This window comes from Coregonus lavaretus, assembly GCF_964263955.1.
Source record: "Coregonus lavaretus genome assembly, chromosome: 28".
Classification (NCBI taxonomy): Eukaryota; Metazoa; Chordata; class Actinopteri; order Salmoniformes; family Salmonidae; genus Coregonus; species Coregonus lavaretus.
Genome location: NC_140015.1, coordinates 15368266 through 15394335, shown reverse-complemented (window position 1 = coordinate 15394335; position 26070 = coordinate 15368266). Strand labels below are relative to the sequence as shown.

The 26070-nt window shown below is 41.5% G+C and overlaps 2 protein-coding genes across 2 annotated transcripts; both read right to left on the bottom strand.

Annotated features, from left to right (window-relative positions):
* Nucleotides 1-4544: 4544 nt before the first annotated feature.
* LOC311104359 (BTB/POZ domain-containing protein KCTD5-like) lies at nt 4545-11209 on the bottom strand. The gene is made up of 6 exons (XM_084146174.1): nt 10923-11209; nt 9559-9667; nt 9227-9318; nt 8500-8595; nt 7493-7618; nt 4545-6832 (listed from the first exon to the last, which is right to left on the bottom strand). The coding sequence occupies exons 1-6, from the start codon at nt 11139-11141 to the stop codon at nt 6803-6805; spliced, it is 672 nt and encodes a 223-aa protein (XP_084002300.1). The 5' UTR covers nt 11142-11209; the 3' UTR covers nt 4545-6802.
* Nucleotides 11210-11465: 256 nt separating this feature from the next.
* LOC311103591 (3-phosphoinositide-dependent protein kinase 1-like) lies at nt 11466-24422 on the bottom strand. The gene is made up of 14 exons (XM_084145185.1): nt 24345-24422; nt 19404-19594; nt 19039-19081; nt 18706-18843; nt 18443-18587; nt 15509-15606; nt 15054-15129; nt 14767-14835; nt 14193-14289; nt 13907-14080; nt 13513-13748; nt 13001-13058; nt 12593-12745; nt 11466-12494 (listed from the first exon to the last, which is right to left on the bottom strand). Exons 2-14 carry the CDS (start codon nt 19491-19493, stop codon nt 12381-12383), a joined length of 1491 nt encoding a protein of 496 aa, XP_084001311.1. The 5' UTR covers nt 19494-19594; nt 24345-24422; the 3' UTR covers nt 11466-12380.
* Nucleotides 24423-26070: the final 1648 nt, after the last annotated feature.

Here is a 26070-nt window from a genome sequence, read left to right as displayed (position 1 = left end):
GGTACAAATTATATGATCTTTTAAGATTTTAACATGACTTTTCAGGCAAAGCATTTGACAGCTATGCATTTAAAGAGACAGTACATCCAAAGTTAGGGACTGAGTGTAGGCAAAAGATTTCGACCCTACCATTATACTTGTTTACACTGAGCTGCACTGGGGTCGGAACACCATCATAGTTAATTTAAGACACTGCAGAGCCAGCGAGAGATATGGGTCAGAAAACGTACCTTAATACAGGGATGGGATATGCCACTGTACTCAAAATTTGACCTTCAGCCAAACTGATACAGCGAGAAAATTAAAATACTGTTTTTTTTTCTTCAGAAAACTGCCCTTTTTCGACATCATGCTAACTAGCAGTAGTCACAGCAGCCATTATGTCGCATTATGTCACGTTGAACAACAACCTCCCTGCATTGAGGTACTTAATTTAACCATGATGGCATTCCAACCCCAGTAGAGCTCAGTGTAAACAAGAGTAATGGTAGGGTCGGAATCTTCTGGCTAGGACTGTGTGCAAAATATTACTTTATTCTATTTTACATTTTAGTCATTTAGCAGACACTCTTATCCAGAGCGACTTACAGTTAGTGAGTGCATACATTTTCATACTTATGACAATATTTTTGGTAATTACTCGAGAGTATTTTCATACTTAAATATTACAGTCTACCTACATGTACACATTACCTCAACTAACCTGTACCCCGCACATTGACCCCCCCTGTACCCTGCACATTGACCCCCCCCCTACTCACAAGGCAGGCAATACGCTTGACCTCATCTTTACTAGATGCTGTTCTTCTACTAATCTCACTGCAACTCCCCTCCATGTCTCCGACCACTACTTTGTATCCTTTTCTCTCTCGCTCTCCTCCAACACTACTCACTCTGCCCCTACACAGATGGTAATGCGCCGCCGCAACCTTCGCTCTCTCTCTCCCGCTACTCTCTCCTCTTCCATCCTATCATCTCTTCCCTCTGCTCAATTCTTCTCCCTCCAATCTCCTGATTCTGCCTCCTCAACCCTCCTCTCCTCGTTTTCTGCATCCTTTGACTCTCTATGTCCCCTATCCTCCCGGCCGGCTCGGTCCTCCCCTCCAGCTCCGTGGCTTGATGACTCATTGCGAGCTCACAGAACAGAGCTCCGGGCAGCTGAGCGGAAATGGAAGAAAACTAGACTCCCTGCGGACCTGGCATCTTTTCACTCCCTCCTCTCTACATTTTCTTCATCTGTTTCTGCTGCTAAGGCCACTTTCTACCACTCTAAATTCCAAGCATCTGCCTCTAACCATAGGAAGCTCTTTGCCACATTCTCCTCCCTGCTGAATCCTTTGTTGACGACATCCGATCCTCGTTTGTTAAGTCAAATGACACTGCTGGTCCTGCTCACACTGCCCGACCCTATGCTTTGACTTCTTTCTCCCCTCTCTCTCCAGATAAAATCTTGCTACTTGTGACTGCAGGCCGCCCAACAACCTGCCCGCTTGACCCTATCTCTCCTCTCTTCTCCAGACCATCTCCGGTGACCTTCTCCCCTACCTCACCTCGCTGATCAACTCATCCTTGACCGCTGGCTATGTCCCTTCCGTCTTCAAGAGAGCGAGAGTTGCACCCCTTCTCAAAAAACCAACACTCGATCCCTCTGATGTCAACAACTACAGACCAGTATCCCTTCTTTCTTTTCTTTCCAAAACTATTGAGCGTGCCATCTTTAGCCAACTCTCTTGCTATCTCTCTCAGAATGACCTTCTTGATCCAAACCAGTCAGGTTTCAGGACTGGTCATTCAACTGAGACTGCTCTTCTCTGTGTCACGGAGGCTCTCCGCACTGCTAAAGCTAACTCTCTCTCCTCTGCTCTTGTCCTTCTAGACCTGTCTGCTGCCTTTGATACTGTGAACCATCAGATCCTCCTCTCCACCCTCTCCGAGCTGGGCATCTCCGGCGCGGCTCACTCTTGGATTGCGTCCTACCTGACCGGTCGCTCCTACCAAGTGGCGTGGCGAGAAGCTGTCTCCGCACCACGTGCTCTCACCACTGGTGTCCCCCAGGGCTCAGTTCTAGGCCCTCTCCTATTCTCGCTATACACCAAGTCACTTGGCTCTGTCATATCCTCACATGGCCTCTCCTATCATTGCTACGCTGACGATACACAACTAATCTTCTCCTTTCCCCCTTCTGATAACCAGGTGGCGAATCGCATCTCTGCATGTCTGGCAGACATATCAGTATGGATGACGGATCACCACCTCAAGCTGAACCTTGGCAAGACGGAGCTGCTCTTCCTCCCGGGGAAGGACTGCCCGTTCCATGATCTCGCCATCACGGTTGACAACTCCGTTGTGTCCTCCTCCCAGAGTGCGAAGAGCCTTGGCGTGACCCTGGACAACACCCTGTCGTTCTCCGCTAACATCAAGGCGGTGACCCGATCCTGTAGGTTCATGCTCTACAACATTCGGAGAGTACGACCCTGCCTTACACAGGAAGCGGCACAGGTCCTAATCCAGGCACTTGTCATCTCCCGTCTGGATTACTGCAACTCGCTGTTGGCTGGGCTCCCTGCCTGTGCCATTTAACCCCTACAACTCATCCAGAATGCCGCAGCCCGTCTGGTGTTCAACCTTCCCAAGTTCTCTCACGTCACCCCGCTCCTCCGCACACTCCACTGGCTTCCAGTTGAAGCTCGCATCTGTTACAAGACCATGGTGCTTGCCTATGGAGCTGTGAGGGGAACGGCACCTCCGTACCTTCAGGCTCTGATCAGTCCCTACACCCAAACGAGGGCATTGCGTTCATCCACCTCTGGCCTGCTGGCTCCCCTTCCTCTGCGGAAGCATAGTTCCCGCTCAGCCCAATCAAAACTGTTCGCTGCTCTGGCACCCCAATGGTGGAACAAGCTCCCTCACGACGCCAGGACAGCGGAGTCACTCACCACCTTCCGGAGACATTTGAAACCCCACCTCTTTAAGGAATACCTGGGATAGGATAAAGTAATCCTTCACCCCCCCCCCCCCCCCCAAAAAAAAAAAAAAAAAAGTAAAGTGGTTATTCCACTGGCTATAGGGTGAATGCACCAATTTGTAAGTCGCTCTGGATAAGAGCGTCTGCTAAATGACGTAAATGTAAATGTAAATGTACCTGTACCCCCTGTATATAGCCTCGTTATTATTATTTTATTGTGTAACTTTTTATTTTATTTTTTACTTTATTTTATTTAGTAAACATTTTCTTGAACTGCATTGTTGGTTAAAGGCTTGTAAGTAAGCATTTCACGGTAAGGTCTGTTGTATTCAGCGCATGTGACTAATACAATTTGATTTGATATGGATAGTGATTCATTCATAAGCCTGATAGTAGCTGCTAAACAGTATGATGACAATAATCACACTACTTCGTTTCTAACACCTACAGATGATCACTTCACAATCGAGGTTTGTTCACAAAACCTGTATCGTGTTTAGGAGGGTACAACCAGCGAGGAACTAGAACATCTTTGGTGCATCATAGGCTACTGAAACTTTAGTTTAGATTGATTGACCAGAGAGTTCCTCGATGTGTTTCTATCTGAACGTTCTACGTTGTGCCACGGAGTTTCTAAACCCAGAGGCGCAACATCGCGAGACTTCCGGGAACGCTTGCTAAACAGACCAAGCACACCAGAACGGAGTTTGGGGTTTGAGAAGTCAATGAGAAAAGTGAAACATTATTCCTTAGTTGTTAATTTTCTCGAAATCTGAACGCACAACCTAGATTCGAGCCAATGTCTTAAGTAGTGGAACATGGTTTTACTCCAACCTCATGGAAGTGACAAACTGACACGTTTTCATTTTCGTAAAAAACTACTTTATATTGAAGGAGTGCCTTTGACAGCCTGTATGTGCACGGTCTGGACCATTAGACCTGATGACATTGCCTACATGTGTGAAAAGGGATTACAATAGAGTACCACAGTATGAGTCATAATACCCATAAAGCCTAGTGGTGAAACAGGGAAATGGTTCCAATTGTTTTCCCACCATTAATTTATTCCTTAGGGGATTTTAGAAACACTTAAAATAAGGGCTGTGTTTCATGTGGGCTTACCCTGGCATGACATTTTGAGAACCGTGTAAATCTCTCTAGGACAAGGTTACTTTTATCAATATATTCACCTGTATTTACCCCCCAAAACTGAAATGCTAATTAGCTGCTAATGTGGCAATCATAAAGAACTGCAAATGCCATGATGATCTGGACGAGACTGTCGAATCGAAGCAAAGGTAAGAATCTCTGAATTAACTATCTAATGTTGGCTATTTCTTAAAATTGACAATTCTGTGAAAGGTCTTGTGCAAGTTTTAAATGGACACAATACCTGTTAGCAAAGGTGTCAGCTAGAGATGACGTGCAGGAGCTTGCAGGGATTTGTAGTCTTGCATGATGTCTACTTTGATGCTAATTAGCATTTTCAGGGTAAGCCTACACAAAACACAGCCCTTATTTTTTTTTTCTAGTATTTCTCTATGGCTCTGCAACAGTTTGTTCAAATACAATACAAAAGTTGAATTCATGACCATTTATTGATTAAATTCACCAGGTCTAGCATCACCATCATTTCCATTATCCCCAGTCAAAACTTGCTATTACATACATATAATATAGTATGTATATACAGTAAGCATAAAAAATACAAAACATTTGAGGATACTAATATATAGGAACAGCAGTGATCAAATGGAGCAAATAACAATTGTCTGCCTCTGTTCATAAAAAAATAATACATTTAACAGATTAATGGAAAACTGGAACAATGTCCCATTAGAAACCCACATCAGCCTCAGAGAGGGATCACATGTGTCTTAATAAGCATTCTAGAACTAAATAACTGTCAAACAGGAGCTGAAGTGTCACAGTGGAGTGAAGTGGTGTCCTGCAGAGCTGAGGGCATGGTGGAAGGTGCATCAGGCCATGCATGCAATGGCTGACACCTCCTGTGTTTAAGAATCAGCAGTCAAAGGACACCACACTAGACACACATTGCCCACACTGTTCAATGTCTTCACTGTTACTGCAGGGTGGACACAAACAGTGAGCCCTTGTGGTTATGGGCATCAGTGCTACACAGATTTCACATGCACTGTGAAGCCTCAGGGGCAAAAGAGGCACTTATCACCAGAAGACAACTCAGTGACCAAGAAAAACTGTCCATGGAAAATTTAGGAAAACTATCCGTCTGCGTACTAGATACATGGCTGACAGAAACTACCTGGGTTTCTGGGATATGTAAACACAGTACTATACAGATGTTTAAACCAGCCAAATTAGAGGGTTGTGTCACAATGGCAAGGTAAGTAAAATCCAGATTATAAAACACTAGACATGTAAACTTTACCTTGATCAGGCAATAGGAGGGGTCCAATTGACCTCTACAGAGAGTATAGCTTGTATTCCACTAGTTAAAGCCCTTAGTGTGTGTTAGGAAGAAATAGCATACACTGATAACACATCTGAATATTAGACTTCCTCTATGTACAATTCCTCATAGATATGCATGTAGACTACCAAAGAAATATCCTTAACCCTGACCAAAGAAATTCAGATTAAAGTTGAAATTCAGACATTGATTTGGTCATAGAAGAAAGGCAACATTTTCCTAGAGAAATGTTTTCATAAACTGACAATGTTAATGTATTCAATAAGTAGCTCAACCATCTACAAGTTGAACTATGGTAATGACTACAGATTATAATTGCCAATCTTTTCATAAATACATGACCAAAGAATTTTAGCTCAGAACTTGCATGATTGCATAGTCTCGAGCCACAGTTTGATGTATTTTTGCATGGTATATAGCCCTGTCAAGGCTCAATAGTCAATCCGCAGAAGCGTACGGGTTGTGTATACACACAAATTCATGCAAGAGACAAAGGCTTTTCTTTCTCACATAAAATGGAAAACAGGCCCTGTCACTGTCATATGTCAATGTGAAAAAACGTGCCTATCAAATGGCTCTAGGTATATCATGTCCTCTAAAATATAACAATGTGTTCCAGTTCCACAGGCAACCCAACTAAAACACGCCAGAGTCCAGGGATGGAAGACAACTTTTAGTCCTTTAATGTCTGGCATTCCCTAACATCACCCCAACCTCATTAACATACAATAACCCTGGTAGAAGTAGTTATAAGAATGTCCTCCTTCCAAACAACTGATAATGTGCAGGTTGAAGGGATATTTGGGAAGGGACATAAATAATCTCAGTTTAAAGATATGTAAAAAATAAATAAACTGTCAATACAGTCTTTGCCTCGAACAAGACAGTATGAATCTATACAACTCCTTATAAATACAGTCTTAAATATCTAACTTTTAAAACATGCTTTTCAATTAACTTCTCAAAGAGGTTAGATTTTTGTATGTGAAGGACTCGCATAATGTAGTATGCATGGGTGTTTGAAATAATGTCCCACCAGACAGTGCACACCTATTGCATCTTCCAAAACACTATTAGAGACCCTGAGTAAATGATGGACCAAGTATAAATGCTGTGGACAATATTTCCTGCCTATTTGAGTGATAAGGCCCTTCTGTCTGTGTGGACAATCTACAGTCCAGTTTTACTATGTAGGCACAAAAAAAGAGTAACGCTATCGATTGCGCATTTTGATTTGATGTCTGAAAGAAAAATGTTGTGCAACGTGTAGAGCGCATTAGCCAGCTTCTTCAGCGTGCCATAACGTTCCTCAGAATGTGATGTGATTTGTGTCTTTATATCTGGACATCATGTCACGATGCAATCCTAAGGACTGCACAGTCTCTTCACATTCGAGAGCCTTGTTCTTGAAGAATCTGCAAAAGAAAACGGTAAGAGCAAAATAAGATGTTTAGGCCTGCATATTTCATACTAGACAGATGTTCCAAAAAACCTTTAACAACTCTTAATACTTTTTGTCAGCTTTCAACAGGCTTCCGTTTTGAGGAACGGAAAATTTAACCAGGAGACTGGAAAGCGGGGAGACTAAGGCTATGGAGAATTATATGAACTGCAGAAGCTAGTGACAGGAGGTCATTAAATATTAAAGTAGTTTAAATCATTATCGAGGCATTGCTCGTCTAGATAATGATTAGCGGGATGCTCTCTAGATAATGGGCTCATAGGAATGATATGGCACAAGGGGAGAAGGGGCTCTTGGAGAAGGGTTTAAGGCCACAATGGCAGGGGTCTAAGCAAAATCTCACCCATGTCCCCTTATATTCAAAGGTAGATACTTTCAGTGGCAAATTGATTCTAACACTTCTTGTACTTGTCCTCTGCAGGAAATGCAGCATGCAAAGAAAGTAATTGCAGCATGCATGACCAGTAAAAAAATATAATGCATTTATTTATGTAAGACAAAGCCATGTGACAGACAAAATGTACACCAAACTTGGTGTAAATCACAATACAGGTTGTAATAATGGTCAGGAAGTTGATGAAAGACGTTTTTGTTGCAGTGCTGGGATACTCGCCTTGGCCTTTTCACTTGGTTCACTGCTTGTGCCGTATGACTGGTTATGTAGCTCCTTAGAGACAACACACAGGAACTCTGCCTGGTCTTCATTTCCATAGTTATATGAGGAGCCAATACTGACCAACTGAGGGAGAAAAAAAAGGGGTAACCAATGAGAAGGGAAATGTTTCTAAGGGACTAGAGGAAGCGCGCACACTTGGGAAATATAATATTTCCAACAACTTGCCAGGCAGTCAAAACAATTTAACAGATTACAGTAGACAATTTCTATTCTACCTAAGGATCATTGAAAAAAAATTCTAAGTAACAAACACGGACTACTTATCTAGGACACCTGAGCACTTTGAGCTGTTACATTGCTCGTTCATGTTTAGTATTCCTTGGATTAGATTGGGGGTGAAATCTGTTGTTAAGGTGGGAGCTAATTCAAATAAACAGACTACACTATACAGTAGGTTCCCATTTTCACAAAGCTGCCACGAGCAGAATGCCTAACATTCTGGCACCTTGCAGGCACCCAAAAAAGGAACCGTGGGTACCAGCCTGAGCCCACTCATGAGTTCTCTCTGTGGGGAAGACCCTAACACCCTGCAAGGTCTAGAGAGAGGGGGCAAGTAACGGAAATGCACCCAGTACAGGGTGTCCTCCTGAATGAACAGAAACATCCCCTTTCTCTGCTGTTCCATAAACATCAGACAAAATCTAACTCTAGCAACCTGGCCTCTGACAGAAACCAGACTTGAAGTGTCCATTTGCACCAGGCACAGCCATAGCTCATTATAGGCCTCCTTTCGCACATGGTCAGACAATTCAGACTTTCACAAAAATAAATACAGTATCACAATAACAGCTATGTAACCAAATTATGCTGCAAGATTATTCACTGAACTCAGCATCCTCCGTGGACAGTAAATCAACCAACACAAGTCAAAGCGCAGCCGAAAGGAACATTTCTAAAGAAAGGAGGAAGAACACTCCCCAATGTCTTCCTTTCAGGAGATTTACCTGCTCAAACTTCCAACCATCTGACATGGTGGAAACCATTTGTGTTAGCTCCTCTTCTTGGCACTGCAAGACTCTGTAGACATGTTTTACAGGGAGCTGTGGAGAGAGAGAAAGAGGCTATGTTAATTCATAGCTGGAAATGCAACAGAGCAGTAAGTGCTCTCAATAGACTACATACAAATCATCCATCCCCCCCCAGAGTAGAGCATAGCCAGTATGTGCCAATTCCTGATCGCATCTACATGGCAAGGCGACTCTGGACTAATGGCAATACATCAACAAGACCTGGACATCCGTGCGGCAGGTAGCTTAGTGGTTAAGAGCGTTGTGCCAGTAACCGAAAGGTCGCTGGTTCTAATCCCCGAGCCGACTAGGTGAAAAATCTGTCGATGTGCCCTTGAGCAAGGCACTTAACCCTAATTGCTCCTGTAAGTCGCCATGGATAAGAGCGTCTGCTAAATGACTTAAATCTAAATCTTAAGCGGAGCTTGTGCCCAGAGTCATCGCAGTATTAGGCCCTGTAAACAGAGGTGATCCTTGGGAGGGAGCTTGTCAAGGATGTGCCTCTCTCCAGTAGTTAGAGGGCCTTAGAGGCCCCAAGCCTGATATGCCACCCCACTGCCCCCTCTTATATCCAGAGCTCTGTATTAGTGATTACAACAGGACAGTCTCGGGGAAGAAAGAAATCACCCAGATAGCAATGGCAATTTTAGTCAAGCCCACACACCTGAACTGTTTTGCAGTCCCTCTCCCTGATTTTGTCTTTAATTAGCTTGATCAAAGAAGTGATATTGTAGAATTCAGCCTCTTCCAGTACACCTTGAGGGGAACAGAATGTATTTAACCAGTTATTAAAACCCCAATCATTGAAAACAACTATGTATGCTAATGAGAACTGCTGTGGTGTTAAATGTAAGAGGTAGTCAAAACAAATACGTGTGATTGTTAGCGTGTGAAGTGTTGGAGCGAAAAAGAAACAGCAACAAAGATGACAATGGCACAACTCTTCAGACATGTCTTAGCATATCCCAGAATATCCCTTAGACATTCTCATCATACCTTCCTCTGCAAGGCCTCTATTGAGCACCAGTTTCCCATGCCTCAGGTAGTTGAGCACTGGACCAAAGTACGTTGGATCTCGGTCTATCAAATAGGCACCCGTTTCATCCTGAAGAAAGAGAAGTCAATAACAATGACAAAAAGCAGTCAGTCAATAACAAATCAGGTGAGATACCATTAACGATTTTTGTACAGTGACAAACATCGAAACAGAACTGTGCAATCCTATAATTAGCCCATAGTCGATCCATGGATACACCAGCTCAATGTCCAGAGCATGGAGCAGCCAGAGGCGCCAACATGGGGTAACTGACATTTAGCAGGTCTCATTATCCCTGAAGAATCACCACAGCGGCCTTGCTCCAGCCTTCACACACACCATCATTAGCAAGAATCAATACAGAGGGCAGATACATCTTACCACATTACACTGGGCACATGAACATTACAGACTTTCACCTCAACTTCAAATGAGGAATGCTAATCAGCATAGTTATCTAGGATATTTACGAAACTATGGGATGAAACTATTCTGCTGGGATACTGTGGATCTTTCAGAGCCCAAGACTAATTGCAACTGCATCTGTATGACTGAGCCAACTTGTCTTGTAAGGTCTTTTGCCAGCTTTTAAATGTCATCCTCCTGTTAAATGGTGCATGGTGACCTTTGAGGGTTGAAAATCAGGATGGTAAACAAGTTCTCAACATGTTGATTATCATTCTCTCTCTTACAAGGGCAATGCTCCTTTTTCGGGGGGGGGGGGGGGGTTCTCATTTGCACAATTGTATACTATAAGACCAATTATTTACAACAAACAAACAATGTATTTTATGGTCCATTTGCTTGTAGGCGTTATTCTGACGTTCACCAGCCCAACTGTTATCTCGCAAGTTAGATAGCTACAGTAACAGTTAACGTTACTTTTTATTGTGGTTGGCCAGCTAACTAACTTGCCATTTAGCTAGCTGACAGATACTAGTACTATATACGAATGTTATCTTAGTACTAGTAGAAAACGTGCTACTGTGCTGGTTGTGCAAATTCATATTTGTTAGTTAGATCTGTGGTCAGGAGGGTTAATCAGAAGAAAAAAAAGAGGAAAACAAACTAACGTTAGCTAGCTAGACAACTTCTTTTGAGTTAACGCACTGCTGGCCAGCTGAGCTAGCTAGCCTAGTGGTAGCTAACCGTTTGGCTTCCTTGCTAAACAACTAACGCTAACTAGTTAGTAAATCGGTCTGGATATGCTAGCTAGGTAACGTGTTAGAACATTCACATGATGTGTAAGACAGACTAAGGTTAGCTAGTTATTAACATTAGCCAACTAGCTAGTAACTAACATTAGCTAGCTTGATAGCCGTACCTTGTCAGAGTCGAGGTCGGGGTCGGCCTGGCACAGACGGTACAGGAAAGATTTTGCGTCTCGGCACAACGTTTGCCTCGTTGTGAGAAAGTATGTCCCACCGACATTCAGACGGACCCATTTGGATGCTCCGATCCCAGGTGACTGCATTTTCTCTTCTGGAGACAGGGCGGGACACTGGCCAACTGAGCCGCTGAAGTCAGGGCTCTTCTCCGCCATCCCAGCTCCTCTCCTCTCCTCTCCTCTCCTCTCCTCTCCTATGGCTCCGTCGCTAGCTAAAGTTACAGGAACTGAGCTGGGCAAGGCACAGGCAGGAAGTACTGTAATCCAAGTTTGGTAACCCCCCCCCTCCCATTTATAACTTTGTCGCTACTGAGGCTAGTGACGACCCCTCCCCCCACATCCTTGTCATAAGAATAATCTTTGCAGTTGTGACTCCATGACCTCAAAAAAGGTTTCAGCTGCTGTAGCTGAAGGTTTGGTCCCAAAATGATCATACTGAGCCTTCACCCAAGCGAAGTATAAATAAACACAGGACGTTTGCCAAAATCCCACATGCATTTATTACCAAGCCACCTTTATATATACTGCATTCTCCCATTTAACAATTTAAAACTTGCACACAACAAAATAGGGCAGGCCTACATATATTTATGTAAAACATAACATCATCCATAAATAAAATATAGACTACAATGAAAGGTAGCAAAATATCATAATTTACCGTTATCAACTATTTACATTTACATTTAAATTATGTAAACATGGAGCCTGGACATTATCCAAATGATTACCATATTTGAACTGCTTGGATAACATGAGGATGAATCAGCAAAGTATAGAAGCCTAAAACAAATACAAAATATACATATTACACTTGACTTGCATCCCATTTTGTACATCACAGCAATGCTCGGTAGAATAGACTCACATAACAAAATAACATTTACAATCAACTGCTCCCAGAAATGAGAACAACCGTCAAAAACAGGCTACAACATCCTCCTTTGCAATTTGGATGAACTGTTCTACCAACATCCAAGTCAACTGTTTTTTCAAAAGCAGCACCAGCCCATGTGGTTTGACCGGTTTATTTTCTGCTATAGAAGACAAATTGCTTAAGAGTACCAAGGCCACCATGTCAGACATGAGACCATCCAAGCCTAAGAAATCACCAGTTAGAATAGTTGCAATACCCATTCTACTTCCTTGAATAATAGGTCCTTTCTATACCAGAATGCCTTTTGATCCAGCTGATTGTATCAAATTCTGCATTACAATAGTACATGTCCTGAACCTGCTGCCCTACAATAAATAAAACGTGTGTAGTAATAGGGAAACCGATTTGTAAGCTACATTACAGCTAGGTGTTTTCCATCATTTATTAATTGACGCCTTCATTTTCTGTCTCCTGTCATTATGGGGTAAGACCCGTCTTCAAAAGATAGTGTACACAACCTACATGCATGAGTTAAAATGCTTGTTATAGATCTTTTGCCACACTTCTTGAATTTTGTTGCACCATTTGTCAGCATTCCCGCATGGGTCCATCAGATAGTATGTTCTGTTTGGCTGCAAAGAGGAGGATAGGTCACTGTTACTGATTGTTTTATAAAGTGAGTTTCGTTAGCTAAGGGTGAGCTATTAATTGCAATAGACTAATTCATTACTGTATGGACAAAGAAGGTCTTGAAGTTCTTGGCCTCTGGGCGCAGTGCAGGGGACCAGGGGATCTCTCCTTTCAAAACCTTGTTAACTGGGTCCACATAGTAAAGGTGTGGTCCCTCAGTCAACAATAGCTGGCGCCGACGTGCAAACAGCCCCTGTAAAAGCAGAGAGCGATTCTCAGACATAAAAATGAAATCCCTTGCCTGTAGGTAAAGTCAGTAAGTATGGTTCAAGATGCCCCAAATTGATTCCCGGCAGCAATTGCAAACAACTGCCAGAGGAGGGCAGTATGTTGCTTTACTGTTGGAAGAGTACAGTATCAAGACATTTACTCCTCCCCTTCAAACTGAAAAACGTAGTAAACTGAAAAGTAGAACATTACTGTAATGTGGGACTACATAAATCCTTACCTTCCTTTTGTCCACTGGTCCCATCTTGAGGATCAAATTATTCTCCACAAACCGATGCCTTAATACAGAAAAAAAGTAAATTCTCCAAATCTTTCTTGATACAGTTCACACAGTATATATAATAATAATAATAATAATATGCCATTTAGCAGACGCTTTTATCCAAAGCGACTTACAGTCATGCGTGCATACATTTTTGTGTATGGGTGGTCCCGGGGATCGAACCCACTACCTTGGCGTTACAAGCGCCGTGCTCTACCAGTTGAGCTACAGAGGATGTTATTGTTGGCATTGTATTGCCTTTAGGTAAAGTGCTTCATGTTTACAAGATATCACACATAGAATTGTGTAAATATCGTAAGTAAACATAGGAATCCCAATGGACGAGAATGAGATCATCAACTACAGTATGTGTCAATATTATGGTGAGATAATATTGACAGTTAATCAGTCTTCTGACACTTTATCCACAAAAACATGTTTTGCTCGCAAGGACATCGCTGCAGGCCTACCAGGGGTTTCTACTTGTCTGCTTCTCAAGCAGTAGCCGCTTCACCTCAGTGGAAAACTGCAGGTCCAGCTCAAAGGAGTTGTTGTCCAGGTCATGAATGTACTGCTCGATGTTGCTGTTGGGCCTTTGTGCAGGGTTGGAGTTGGGGATGGGACTGGGGTTGGCCACAAACAGTGGTTGGAAAGAGCTGGACTGGACGACCTGCATGTTGCTGAACTGGCTGAGGAGGTCATCATACTGTGGATGGAACCACATCATAATCGGGGTGTTTTCAGTACAGATTACAAAACAAGGACACGCTAATTTGACATATTGGGGAATCAATATGTCAACAAGGATTTGTGTCAACCTTGATTTAATCATAGATTAAATTTAGTCAAGAGGGAAAAACCTACGTTTCCATAATAGTCCTCATCATCCTCAGCCATGGCTGGCAGGTAGGGGGTGAGTTTGGGGGGTGTCTGTAGGTGAAGGTTCTCCCATGTGATGGCCTCAAAGAAAGAATGGGCTCTGAGAGGGTTGTACCCACCCATCTCCTCACAACCTAATCGGTTGGAGGGATCCAAGCACTACCACAAAAATAAATCAATGCTTAGTTAATAATGACACTCATTGGGTACTAGTATGTAACTGAGGAACAACATCAGAATGTATTTTAATCATTAATATGATTAGACTCACTAGAAGCTGTTCCACTAGATCCTTCGCCTTAGGAAAGAATTTATCAGGAAATTCAAACTCCAGTTTAATAATCTTCTGGAATTTCAGGTAGTCATTCCTGGTGAGCAAATAAGTGAGCAAATAACACCATCAACCACATGGACAGACAGAAGATCATATGAGAGTGCAAGGCACATTTTAGAACTTGTGTCATATTGATGTCTTCTGTGGGGCTTGATTGCCTGAAAGTGGCAGATGCATACAGTATACACAACTGTCACTGTACTTGGCTTTGAAAGGGCTTTGAGGTAAATGTGTTGGTTTATAGTTGAACCATGAAGCTGCTGCCATGTGACAGAGTGACTGGGGTTTCTTCAAGCCTCCAGGCACTCAATACACAAACAAGTCATAAACACCACAGCCATAACTTCCTGTTATTTCACACAGTGTTTTTAGACTGTGATAACAAATAGACTCAATCGTTTCCCAAATAACAAAGTGCACTTCTGCAAAGCCCCTGACGATGTCGCTTCTCAAATATTTTACCCGAATATTCAAAAAGGAAAAGAAAAAGAATGTATAATACGTGACTTACCCAGCTCTAAATGGAGGTAATCCTGCTACCAACTGGTAGATGATACAGCCTAATCCCCAAAGGTCAGAGCTAAAACACACCAGAAAACATGACAGATTCAGTTAACTTTTTTTCAGTGTTGGGTTTTATCCTAGTGATGTAAACATGGCCAGAAATACACTAGTCTTGTTCCCAGCTGCATAAAGCATTGCAAGCGAGGCTAGAGGTGATACACTAACAGAGAACTACACAGAGAACCTGAATATTAGATTCAAATCAGGGTTCTGAATGAATTCGAGTCAAACTACCTTTTGCAGGCGGATTTCTGAGTCAGTAGCTCTGGTGAAACATACTCAGCTGTTCCAACAAAGGAGTTCGCTCTGTCTGCAAAACAAAACAATCATATGAATTATAAGTATGGACAGATTGTTCACATGACACATTTGGTACCTTCACTGAAGATGTCTTGAGTCAATTGTGCTTAAAATGGCACTATTGACTCATACCTATTAAAATTATATTCTGAGTACTGTGTAACCAGCAATTTGCTATAATTTGCTTCCATATCTATGATGTCCACATAGAGACCATTGTGCATGTGGCTATAAATAACAAAAACACTTTTCTGTTAGCCTTTAGAGAGGTATAGATAGATAAGTTAACCACAATACGATAAGGGATAAACAAACCAATGTACTGTACTCTGTCTATCAACAAACTGGAGGAAAATTACACAAAGACAAAGCAATATGTGTTACATTACTTTGTGTACTATCTGATGAGAGTTGTTTTGCAGTTCCAAAGTCTGTTATTTGAATGTGCATGTCCTCATTCAGTAAAATATTCTCTGGTTTGAGGTCCCTGTAAAGAAAAAGCCACACCATTTAAAACCTTCAAATAAAATTAATATCATGACATACAGGGCCTCTATTTTAACAAACCTAATGCAGTGGTAAATCTAAGCGCTGGTGATAGCACTATAGGATCAGGGGTGTGTCAGAAATATTTTTGCCATTTTCACAGCCGGAATTATGACTACAATAGCTGGCGGTGGCGCGAAAGGGCTGGGTTTTGATGAATGAACAAGTTGTAGATGTGACGAGGGCTTGGCCACTCACTGGCCTATCAACGCGTTCCATGGCTTAAATACTGCATGTGTTTGCCTCAAGTTCTGTCGGTTATTGACGGTCTTTGCGTTGTCATCACTTCCAATTCGGCTGGAGGCAAAGTATACAGTGGGGAAAAAAAGTATTTAGTCAGCCACCAATTGTGCAAGTTCTCCCACTTAAAAAGATGAGAGAGGCCTGTAATTTTCATCATAGGTACACGTCAAATATGACAGACAAAATGAGAAAAAAATATCCAGAAAATCACATTGTAGGATTTTTAATGAATTTATTTGCAAATTATGGTGGAAATAAGTATTTGGTCAATAACAAAAGTTTCTCAATACTTTGTTATATACCCTTTGTTGGCAATGACACAGGTCAAACGTTTTCTGTAAGTCTTCACAAGGTTTCCACACACTGTTGCTGGTATTTTGGCCCATTCCTCCATGCAGATCTCCTCTAGAGCAGTGATGTTTTGGGGCTGTCGCTGAGCAACACGGACTTTCAACTCCCTCCAAAGATTTTCTATGGGGTTGAGATCTGGAGACTGGCTAGGCCACTCCAGGACCTTGAAATGCTTCTTACGAAGCCACTCCTTCGTTGCCCGGGCGGTGTGTTTGGGATCATTGTCATGCTGAAAGACCCAGCCACGTTTCATCTTCAATGCCCTTGCTGATGGAAGGAGGTTTTCACTCGAAATCTCACGATACATGGCCCCATTCATTCTTTCCTTTACACGGATCAGTCGTCCTGGGCCCTTTGCAGAAAAACAGCCCCAAAGCATGATGTTTCCACCCCCATGCTTCACAGTAGGTATGGTGTTCTTTGGATGCAACTCAGCATTCTTTGTCCTCCAAACACGACGAGTTGAGTTTTTACCAAAAAGTTATATTTTGGTTTCATCTGACCATATGACATTCTCCCAATCCTCTTCTGGATCATCCAAATGCACTCTAGCAAACTTCAGACGGGCCTGGACATGTACTGGCTTAAGCAGGGGGACACGTCTGGCACTGCAGGATTTGAGTCCCTGGCGGCGTAGTGTGTTACTGATGGTAGGCTTTGTTACTTTGGTCCCAGATCTCTGCAGGTCATTCACTAGGTCCCCCCGTGTGGTTCTGGGATTTTTGCTCACCGTTCTTGTGATCATTTTGACCCCACAGGGTGAGATCTTGCGTGGAGCCCCAGATCGAGGGAGATTATCAGTGGTCTTGTATGTCTTCCATTTCCTAATAATTGCTCCCACAGTTGATTTCTTCAAACCAAGCTGCTTACCTATTGCAGATTCAGTCTTCCCAGCCTGGTGCAGGTCTACAATTCTGTTTCTGGTGTCCTTTGACAGCTCTTTGGTCTTGGCCATAGTGGAGTTTGGAGTGTGACTGTTTGAGGTTGTGGACAGGTGTCTTTTATACTGATAACAAGTTCAAACAGGTGCCATTAATACAGGTAACGAGTGGAGGACAGAGGAGCCTCTTAAAGAAGAAGTTACAGGTCTGTGAGAGCCAGAAATCTTGCTTGTTTGTAGGTGACCAAATACTTATTTTCCACCATAATTTGCAAATAAATTCATAAAAAATCCTACAATGTGATTTTCTGGATTTCTTTTCTCAATTTGTCTGTCATAGTTGACGTGTACCTATGATGAAAATTACAGGCCTCTCTCATCTTTTTAAGTGGGAGAACTTGCACAATTGGTGGCTGACTAAATACTTTTTTCCCCCACTGTATTCTCATCCTTGCCCATTTTGGATTGATACTAAAGTTGATGAAATAGCATAGGCTACAGTAACAAGTTTGCTCAATAGCCTATGTTTGGAGAGTTTGAAGTCAACATTGTTGTAACTGGCTTCAATGAGCCTAGCCTAGCCTAGATGTCTTTATGCGTCAAACTTTTCCTAAATAAAAAAATACTAGGCTCCTGTAAATTGTATTGTATGTGTGAGGCACATTCTCAATAAGCGAAATATAGCTTAGGCCTACCGTTGATACTGCATTATAGGACTGAATAATTTAAATACGTTTGGAGGGGTGCGTCTTTGGCAACCAGATGAGAGGCACTCTTTGGAGATGGATACTTGAACAAGCGAAATGAAGTACGCAGGTAGGCATATGTGTGTATGTTTCAGGATGTGCAGTATATTTACAATTCAAGTGTCTTTACCCATAACATTTGCACGTCTTTACAAAATACTAGGTTCCTGTTGATTGTATCGTTGCCTATGTGCTAGGCAGATTCTCAAAAATGTTTATATGGTATGGAAGTATGTGAATTGTGAATAATGAAAAAGCTGGGGGCAAAAACCTCCAAAATAATTAATCAGCGCAAGCAAGCTGATGTTAGACAGGTAAATTGCCGAACCTGGCATTAGGGCTGGAAAATGCCAGTGCGCTAGTTTTTACATGATGAAATTGCAAACTAACGTGCGTTTGACACTTGCGCCTCCTTAGCGCCAGCTGAAAATAGAGCCCACAATTTCTAAACAAGGAACATTATAAAACTTCCATTAAAAGTTATTCAAAGATATACAAATATCAAATAAATTCATGTTTATGTCAAACTTAATAATACATTGTGAAATTGGGCTTACCTGTGAATTATGCCTTTAGAATGCAAATACTGTAATGCACATACTATTTCAGCAGAGTAGAATCTAGTGCACGTCTCATCGAATGAGCCTATTTTGCGAATGTATTTCAGTAATTCCCCATTTCTTGCATAGCTTATGCCAAAATCTAACAGGAGGCAGTTAAGGATAATGGTACTGTAAGTAAGATCATAAAATAGATGAGACCAGATATTATTATGTAGGAGTCTTGAAGTAGCCCATGTTCTGATTATTTCAAAGGATACACAACCTTTTCACATCTTGAAATGTGAAGTAGAGCTTGACGATAAATGGATGGTCTAAGCTTGACATGATATCCCTCTCTCGCGTCACGCAATGTGCCTTGTTCTCCTTCCGGATGTGCATCTTCTCCAAAATCTTCACTGAAACACAATTCAAATCGATATACTATACCACTCAGGATTTATGACTGAATCAAATTCCAGTTTCCTTACTTCAAAGAGTATTATTGTTTAGGACAAATGCATTTAAGTTATAAGCAGAATCTAGGACAGTCACTTGAACGCCACTTGAGGATCATTAACATCATGCAACAAGAGAAAACATATGTGTCTTACTAGCATATTCCTTCCCTGTGGACTGTTCTCTTGCCAGCACAACCTGAAACAAGTTCGCAATCAACAAATATATATTTTTTAACAATCCATCAACCCATTACCAACAATAGAAAATAAAAAGTAATTCATACATTTAAGTCATTTAGCAGAAGCTCTTATCCAGAGCGACTTACAGTTAGTGAGTGCATACATGTTTTTTTTTTTTTTTTTCCATACTGGCCCCCCGTGGGAATCGAACCCACAACCCTGGCGTTGCAAGCGCCATGCTCTACCAATTGAGCTACATGGGGCCCATATGACTGCAACTGTAATCTGTAAGCCCCACGCACAAAATACAACACCATAGAAAACGTATGAGGACTTACTGTTGAATAGGAGCCTTCTCCTAGAATTCGACCAAATTTGAAGTCCTCTGGCTGCTTTCCAGGCTTTGGGGAGGCTTGAGGACCCTCCATTCTTAGGTGGAGGTACAAACTGGAGTTCAGGTGATTCTTACCATAGAAGGAGGAGGGGAGGAACACAGGATGACGCTGGGCAGAATAGGAATGGCATCATACTGTAAAGAAAGTACGGAGACAGAAAAACAACAGTCACAACACAAAAATACTAAGCTACACCCCACTTTCCCTCCCCCCTCTCTCTCTCACACACAAGAAAACCACCATACAGCGAGTTACCCACAGCTGATAAACTAGCATGCTGCTTCCACACAGGGAGTTTTTATTTATTTATTTTTTAACGCATGACTACAGGTGCTGTTCCAATTCCTTATAATTACCATTTCATTATTCAAGTATGACTCAAAGAGAGAAAGGGTCTTTAATAACTGTTGTTTATCTTATAGAATATTGTCCTGGGACAATCATGAAATTACGGTAGCAAGTTACTTTCATTAATTAATTTTATTAGGCTAAGTGATTGTCAGAGCATAGGGATAGACCTCGACTTAGGCTAAAACAGAAAACACACGGTTTAGAGACACTGGTGAATGAGTCCATTGAGAGAAGCAACCATCAAAACAATAGAAACACAAGCAGCCTGGCGCCCAGCCCTAGCATTTTATTCTATTTGGCACCCCAAGTTCTCTGAGCAAAAAAACTGAATATATACACTACCAGTCAAAAGTTTGGACACACCTACTCATTCCAGGGTTTTTCTTTGTTTTTACCATTTTTTACATTGTAGAATAATAGTGAAGACATCAAAACTATGAAATAACACATATGGAATCATGTAGTAACCAAAAAAGTGTTAAACAAATCAAAATATATTTTATATTTTTCAAATAGCCACCCTTTGCCTTGATGACAGCTTTGCACACTCTTGGCATCCTCTCAACCAGCTTCATGAGATAGTCACCTGGAATGCATTTCAATTAACTGGTGTGCCTTCTTAAAAGTTAATTTGTGGAAATGTCATCCTTCTTAATGCATTTGAGCCAATCAGTTGTGTTGTGACAAGGTAGGGGGGTATACAGAAGATAGCCCTATTTGGTAAAAGACCAAGTCCATATTATGGCAAGAACAGCTCAAATAAGCAAAAAGAAACAACACTCCATCATTACTTTAAGACATGAAGGTCAGGCAATACGGAACATTTTAAGAACTTTGAAAGTTTCTTCTAGTGCAGTCACAAAAACCATCAAGCGCTATGATGAAACTGGCTCTCATGAGGACCGCCACTGCAATGTAAGAGGATAAGTTCATTAGAGTTACCAGCCTCAGAAATTGCAGCCCAAATAAATGCTTCACAGAGTTCAAGTAACAGACACATCTCAACATCAACTGTTCAGAGGAGACTGTGTGAATCAGGCCTTCATGGTCAAATTGCTGCAAAGAAACCAAAACTAAAGGACACCAATAAAAAGAAGAGACTTGCTTGGGCCAAGAAACACAAGCAATGGACATTAGACCGGTTGAAATCTGTCCTTTGGTCTGGAGTCCAAATTTGAGATCTTTGGTTCCAACCGCCGTGGCTTTGTGAGACGCGGTGTGGGTGAATGGATGATCTCTGCATGTGTGGTTCCCACCGTAAAGCATGGAGGAGGAGGTGTTATGGTGTGGAGGTGCTTTGCTTGTGGCACTGTCTGTGATTTATTTAGAAATCAAGGCACACTTAACCAGCATGGCTACCACAGAATTCTGCAGTGATACGCCATCACATCTGGTTTGGGCTTAGTGGGACTATCATTTGTTTTTCAACAGAACAATGACCCAACACACCTCCAGGCTGTGTAAGGGCTACTTTACCAAGAAGGAGAGTGATGGAGTGCTAAATCAGATGACCTGGCCTCCACAATCCTCCGGCCTCAACCCAATTGAGATGGTGAGTGAAGGAAAAGCAGCCAACAAGTGCTCAGCATATGTTGGAACTCCTTCAAGACTGTTGGAAAAGCATTCCAGGTGAAGCTGGTTGAGAGAATGCCAAGAGTCTGCAAAGCTGTCATCAAGGCAAAGGGTGGCTATTTGAAGAATCTCAAATATAATTTTTTTTGGTTACTACATGATTCCATATGTGTTATTTCATAGTTTTGATGTCTTCACTATTATTCTACAATGTAGAAATGAGTAACAAATAAAGAAAAACCCTGGAATGAGTAGGTGTGTCCAAACTTTTGACAGGTACTGTATATATTTAATTGTTGGACATAAAAGACTGTAATAACAACCGCAAATCAGCTCCAAGTGATTTTAATGTTGTCTACAAATGATGACATAACAATAATACATTACTGAACATAAGATCTTTAATCCCACCCCTCAGCCACTCTCAGCCCATCCCACCTATCACCATAGACCACCCTCGTTTGGTTTCCATGTGCCATATATTTTTCAATTGTGCTGTGATGTTTTACATACATTTTGAACCTTTCTAATCGTATAGTATCCACAGATTATGAGCAAAAGATGAAAACCTTTCCTACGAGTATTATTATATTATTTATTTAGACTGGATCAATAAATAAATTGTGCAACAGTTTTTACATGACGACATTGCAAACTAACGTGCGTTTGACAGTTACTAATGTGCGTTTGACACTTGCGCCTCCTTAGCGCCAGCCGAATATACAGCCCACAATTTCTAAACAAGGAACATTATAAAACTTCCATTAAAAGTTATTCAAAGATACAAAAATATAAAATAAATGAATGTCAAACTTAATAATACATTGTGAAATTGGTCTTACCTGTGAATTTACCTTTAGAATGCAAATACTGTAATGCACATACTATTTCAGCAGAGTAGAATCTAGTGCACAAATTATTTGTAATTATGTTCCGGCCCCCTGACCATCCGCTCAAGAAAACAACAAAAAACAGCCTGCGACTGAATCTAGTTGATGATCCCTGGTGTAGGGTACTTTCCACTCCAGACACCTGCCACGGAAGGCAGTGCTCCAACAACACCATGACAAAACTATAAACCACAGAAACCAGAAGGGTATGTCCCTTTGCACATAGAAATGTACAATTTAGAAGAAAACAGCTCTTACTGCAAAAGTTGACTTTTATCAATATATATATTTCGGCTCTATTTACTCTCAGATTCAAAAATGCTAAGTAGCAGCAAAGTACACATCATGCAAAACTACAAATCCCTGCAAGCTCCTGCACAGCATCTCTAGCTGACGCCTTTGCTAACAGGTATTGTGTCAATTTAAAACGTACACAAAACAATTCACAGAATTGTCCATTTAAAGAAATGTAGCCAATTTATTAATTACTACATTTAACTAACATTAGATAGTTAATCCAGAGATTCTTACCTTTGCTTCGATTCGGCAGTCTCGTCCAGATCATCATGGCATTTGTAGTTCTTTATGTTTGCCACATTAGCAGCTAATTAGCGTTTCATTTATTTATTTATTATTATTATTTATTTTTTGATTTTTTTTTTGGGGGGGGGGGGGGGGGGGGGTTAATCCAGGTGAATATATTGATAAAAGTCACCTTGTCCTAGAGAGATCTCCACCGTTATCAAAATATCACACCAGGGTAAGCCTACACAAAACAAAGCACTTATTTTAAGTATTTCTAAAATTCACTATGGGAAAATTGAATGGTGGAAAAACAATTGACCGCTAGGTTTTATGGCTATTATGGCTGTGGTACTCTATGACCCTATAATATTACAGCTCTCAGGAGGACTGTAGCCTTCTGTATGTGTGTGGGTAATTGGCCTACATCAGGGATCATCAACTAGATTCAGTCCTGGGCTGTTTTTTTTTTTCTTGAGCAGATGGTCAGGGGGCTGGAACATAATTACAAATAATTTGTAGACAAAAAATGTACCGCAAGAAGCCCAAACAGATATATTTGACTAAAACATAATCATTTCAAACCTTGCTTACGATCACATACAGTATATCTCGCTATTATGCGTGGGAATACTTTGGAACAGATTTCCAAAATTAAAATCACTTGGAGCTGATTTGCTTATGTATTTTATGGTCAAACATTTTAAAAGTTATTTAAAAATACGTTTTTTTGTTGCTCAGAAAACTTGGGGGGCCAAATAAAATAAAATGTGGCCCTAATTCGGTCAGCAGGCCGCCAGTTGGGAACCCCTGTCCTACATCCTTTGCCAAGAGGTCTGACCTTTATGGCACAGGTCGGTGGTAATACCATAGCAGATAACCAAAACCAACATCATAGCTATGTTAAATGAACCATCCTTCTAGATTCACATTTGTGGATGTTAAAGTAATGTAAAGAGATGGCTGCAGAAGCATAGGCCTAGCCAGATATAGCCGACTAAACTCAACGATTTATTTGAGCAGCGACTAGTGTGGGCAGACTGCAGCTCCGACGTCACATAAAGTTTTTATCAAAAACGACGGATTTCAGCACCCAAATGCGGGCTATTCTTTGGGTGCTGATGTCCCTATAAAAATAATAATAATTGACGTCTGAACTCCAGTCCGCCCACACCAGTCGCTGCTCACCTCCATCATCATTGAGTTTACTCGGCTAGTGCTGCCACAGTTTACTGATCAAATTGGTAGCAGACACTGACAGGCTGTTCATTGAAAAGTGTTGGTCTGTCAATCAATTTAAATTAGACATCTTTGCAATCCAAATTTGAGAAGACAACTGCACACACGGATGTGCTAAGGTAGCAATCTAGCTAGCTAGTAGTACTACTAGCAGGTAGCTGCTGTGAGACCCAACCCCAAACTTGAAAATGAATCTTACCAGCACACGCTAAGCTGCCTAGCTAACGTCAGTAGTATAAGGTCACCATTTCCTGACTTTCCCCATTCCCACAACCAACTGACAGTTAATGCAACACAGGCAGATACTCACAATCTGGCCAGTGGTTGCTTGCTGCCATGGATGGAAGTCCTCAAGCAAGCTAGCTACGTACTGGGTTCGTTTTTCCGAAACGTGACGTCATATCACAACGACACATTTTACTCTCGTTAATTTGTAGCACGCGCGTTTGTTTTGAAATTGTACCAAGAAGGATGAAAGATGAAGCAAGTTGAATACCATTGGTGGGCTATAAATAGATATTGGCGCAATTGCCTCTACTGATAACTATAGCTACTCATCCACTGTTTTGCTAAATAGGAAACAATATATATAAACCATACCAATGTATTATTGTATTTGCAATAGCGAACACGTATGTAATACAAGACAAATTAAAGGACATAGTAATTACAGGATTATTGAGCTACTTAAAAAATATTACAGATAGTAGCAAGTGTTGAGTCGCAGCATCCTCTGGTGGTTAACTCACATACTGAAGGATCAATGGCTCTAGTGGTGCCATCAGTGCAGACAAATTATGAAATGAACTGGTCCAAAAGAGCTATTTAAACTATCACACAATTGATACAGTCATTTTAAAATGTACGTTATTTAAAACAGACAAAACACATTTAATTACAGTATATATACACAATTCTACATCAAAATTATTAATTAGAAACTGCAAATGATCATAAGACAACCTTATGTAATTTAGTCAATTATAAAGACTATGACACCCCTTGCTCAGTACATTTTCACAACTCAAGAGGTAGGCAGTCTGTGTCCTATTGGCATATGATGTAACAATTGGTAACTTCACTCAGTGGCACAGGTTTCCTCCTTACCTGGTCCCTCTATGCAATAACTCTTCAAGGGATGAGTAAAGACCTCTTTGGGCACAACGGTGGGGATAAAACCTTTAGGATACAGTAATCAGTACAGATGCATTCTGGCTCACTAGATACAGGACTATTAGGCAAGCTGCTATCACGGCTGAGTGTTAAGTCCTCACATCCAGAGTCACCCTCGCAGGCGACCGAAGGGTCCCGAGAGAGAGAGGTGACTATATCTCCAAACTGGAGCTCTAGGGGAGAGCAGGGAAGCTGGGTGTAAGGGATGTCCCCTGGACCATTTCCATTTGGACTGTGACTGCAGACCCAGTCCATCACTGAGGGACCAACATAGGGAGTTTGACCTTGTGAAAGAGGATATGGTGTTGTAGTTGAACAGTCCTGGTCCTCTGCTATAGGTTTGGCATCAATAATCAAAGTATCGATGGTCAGGAACTCTTGTGTCTTGTACGTTTGTATCAGATTGCACTCTGACGCAAGCCAGTCCTATAGAGAAAAAATGATTCAGATATGAACTGTAACCCAGGGACCATTTTGAAGATGTTATGAGGACCATAGGGCGGCACACAATTGGCCCAGCGTCGTCCGGGTTTGGCCGGTGTAGGCCGTCATTGTAAATAAGAATTTGTTCTTAACTGACTTGCCTAGTTAAATAAAGGTAAAATATTTGTATTTTTTTAATCAATCTTTGTACATAGGCTGGAAAAAGGGGGCTGGGCTTGGCACATCATAGAAAGCTTTTATCTTCATTCTATGGCACAAATGATTATAAATGATTTGTGTTTGTGTGCTTCCAAATCAGACTTGCTCTCTCATGACACAATTTAAAGTATTTTTATGGGTTTCTGAAGAAGACCAGTTACCTTGTGGTGGGGTTGTAAAATACAAACAACAGAACTCCAGCAATCACACAAACTGGAAAT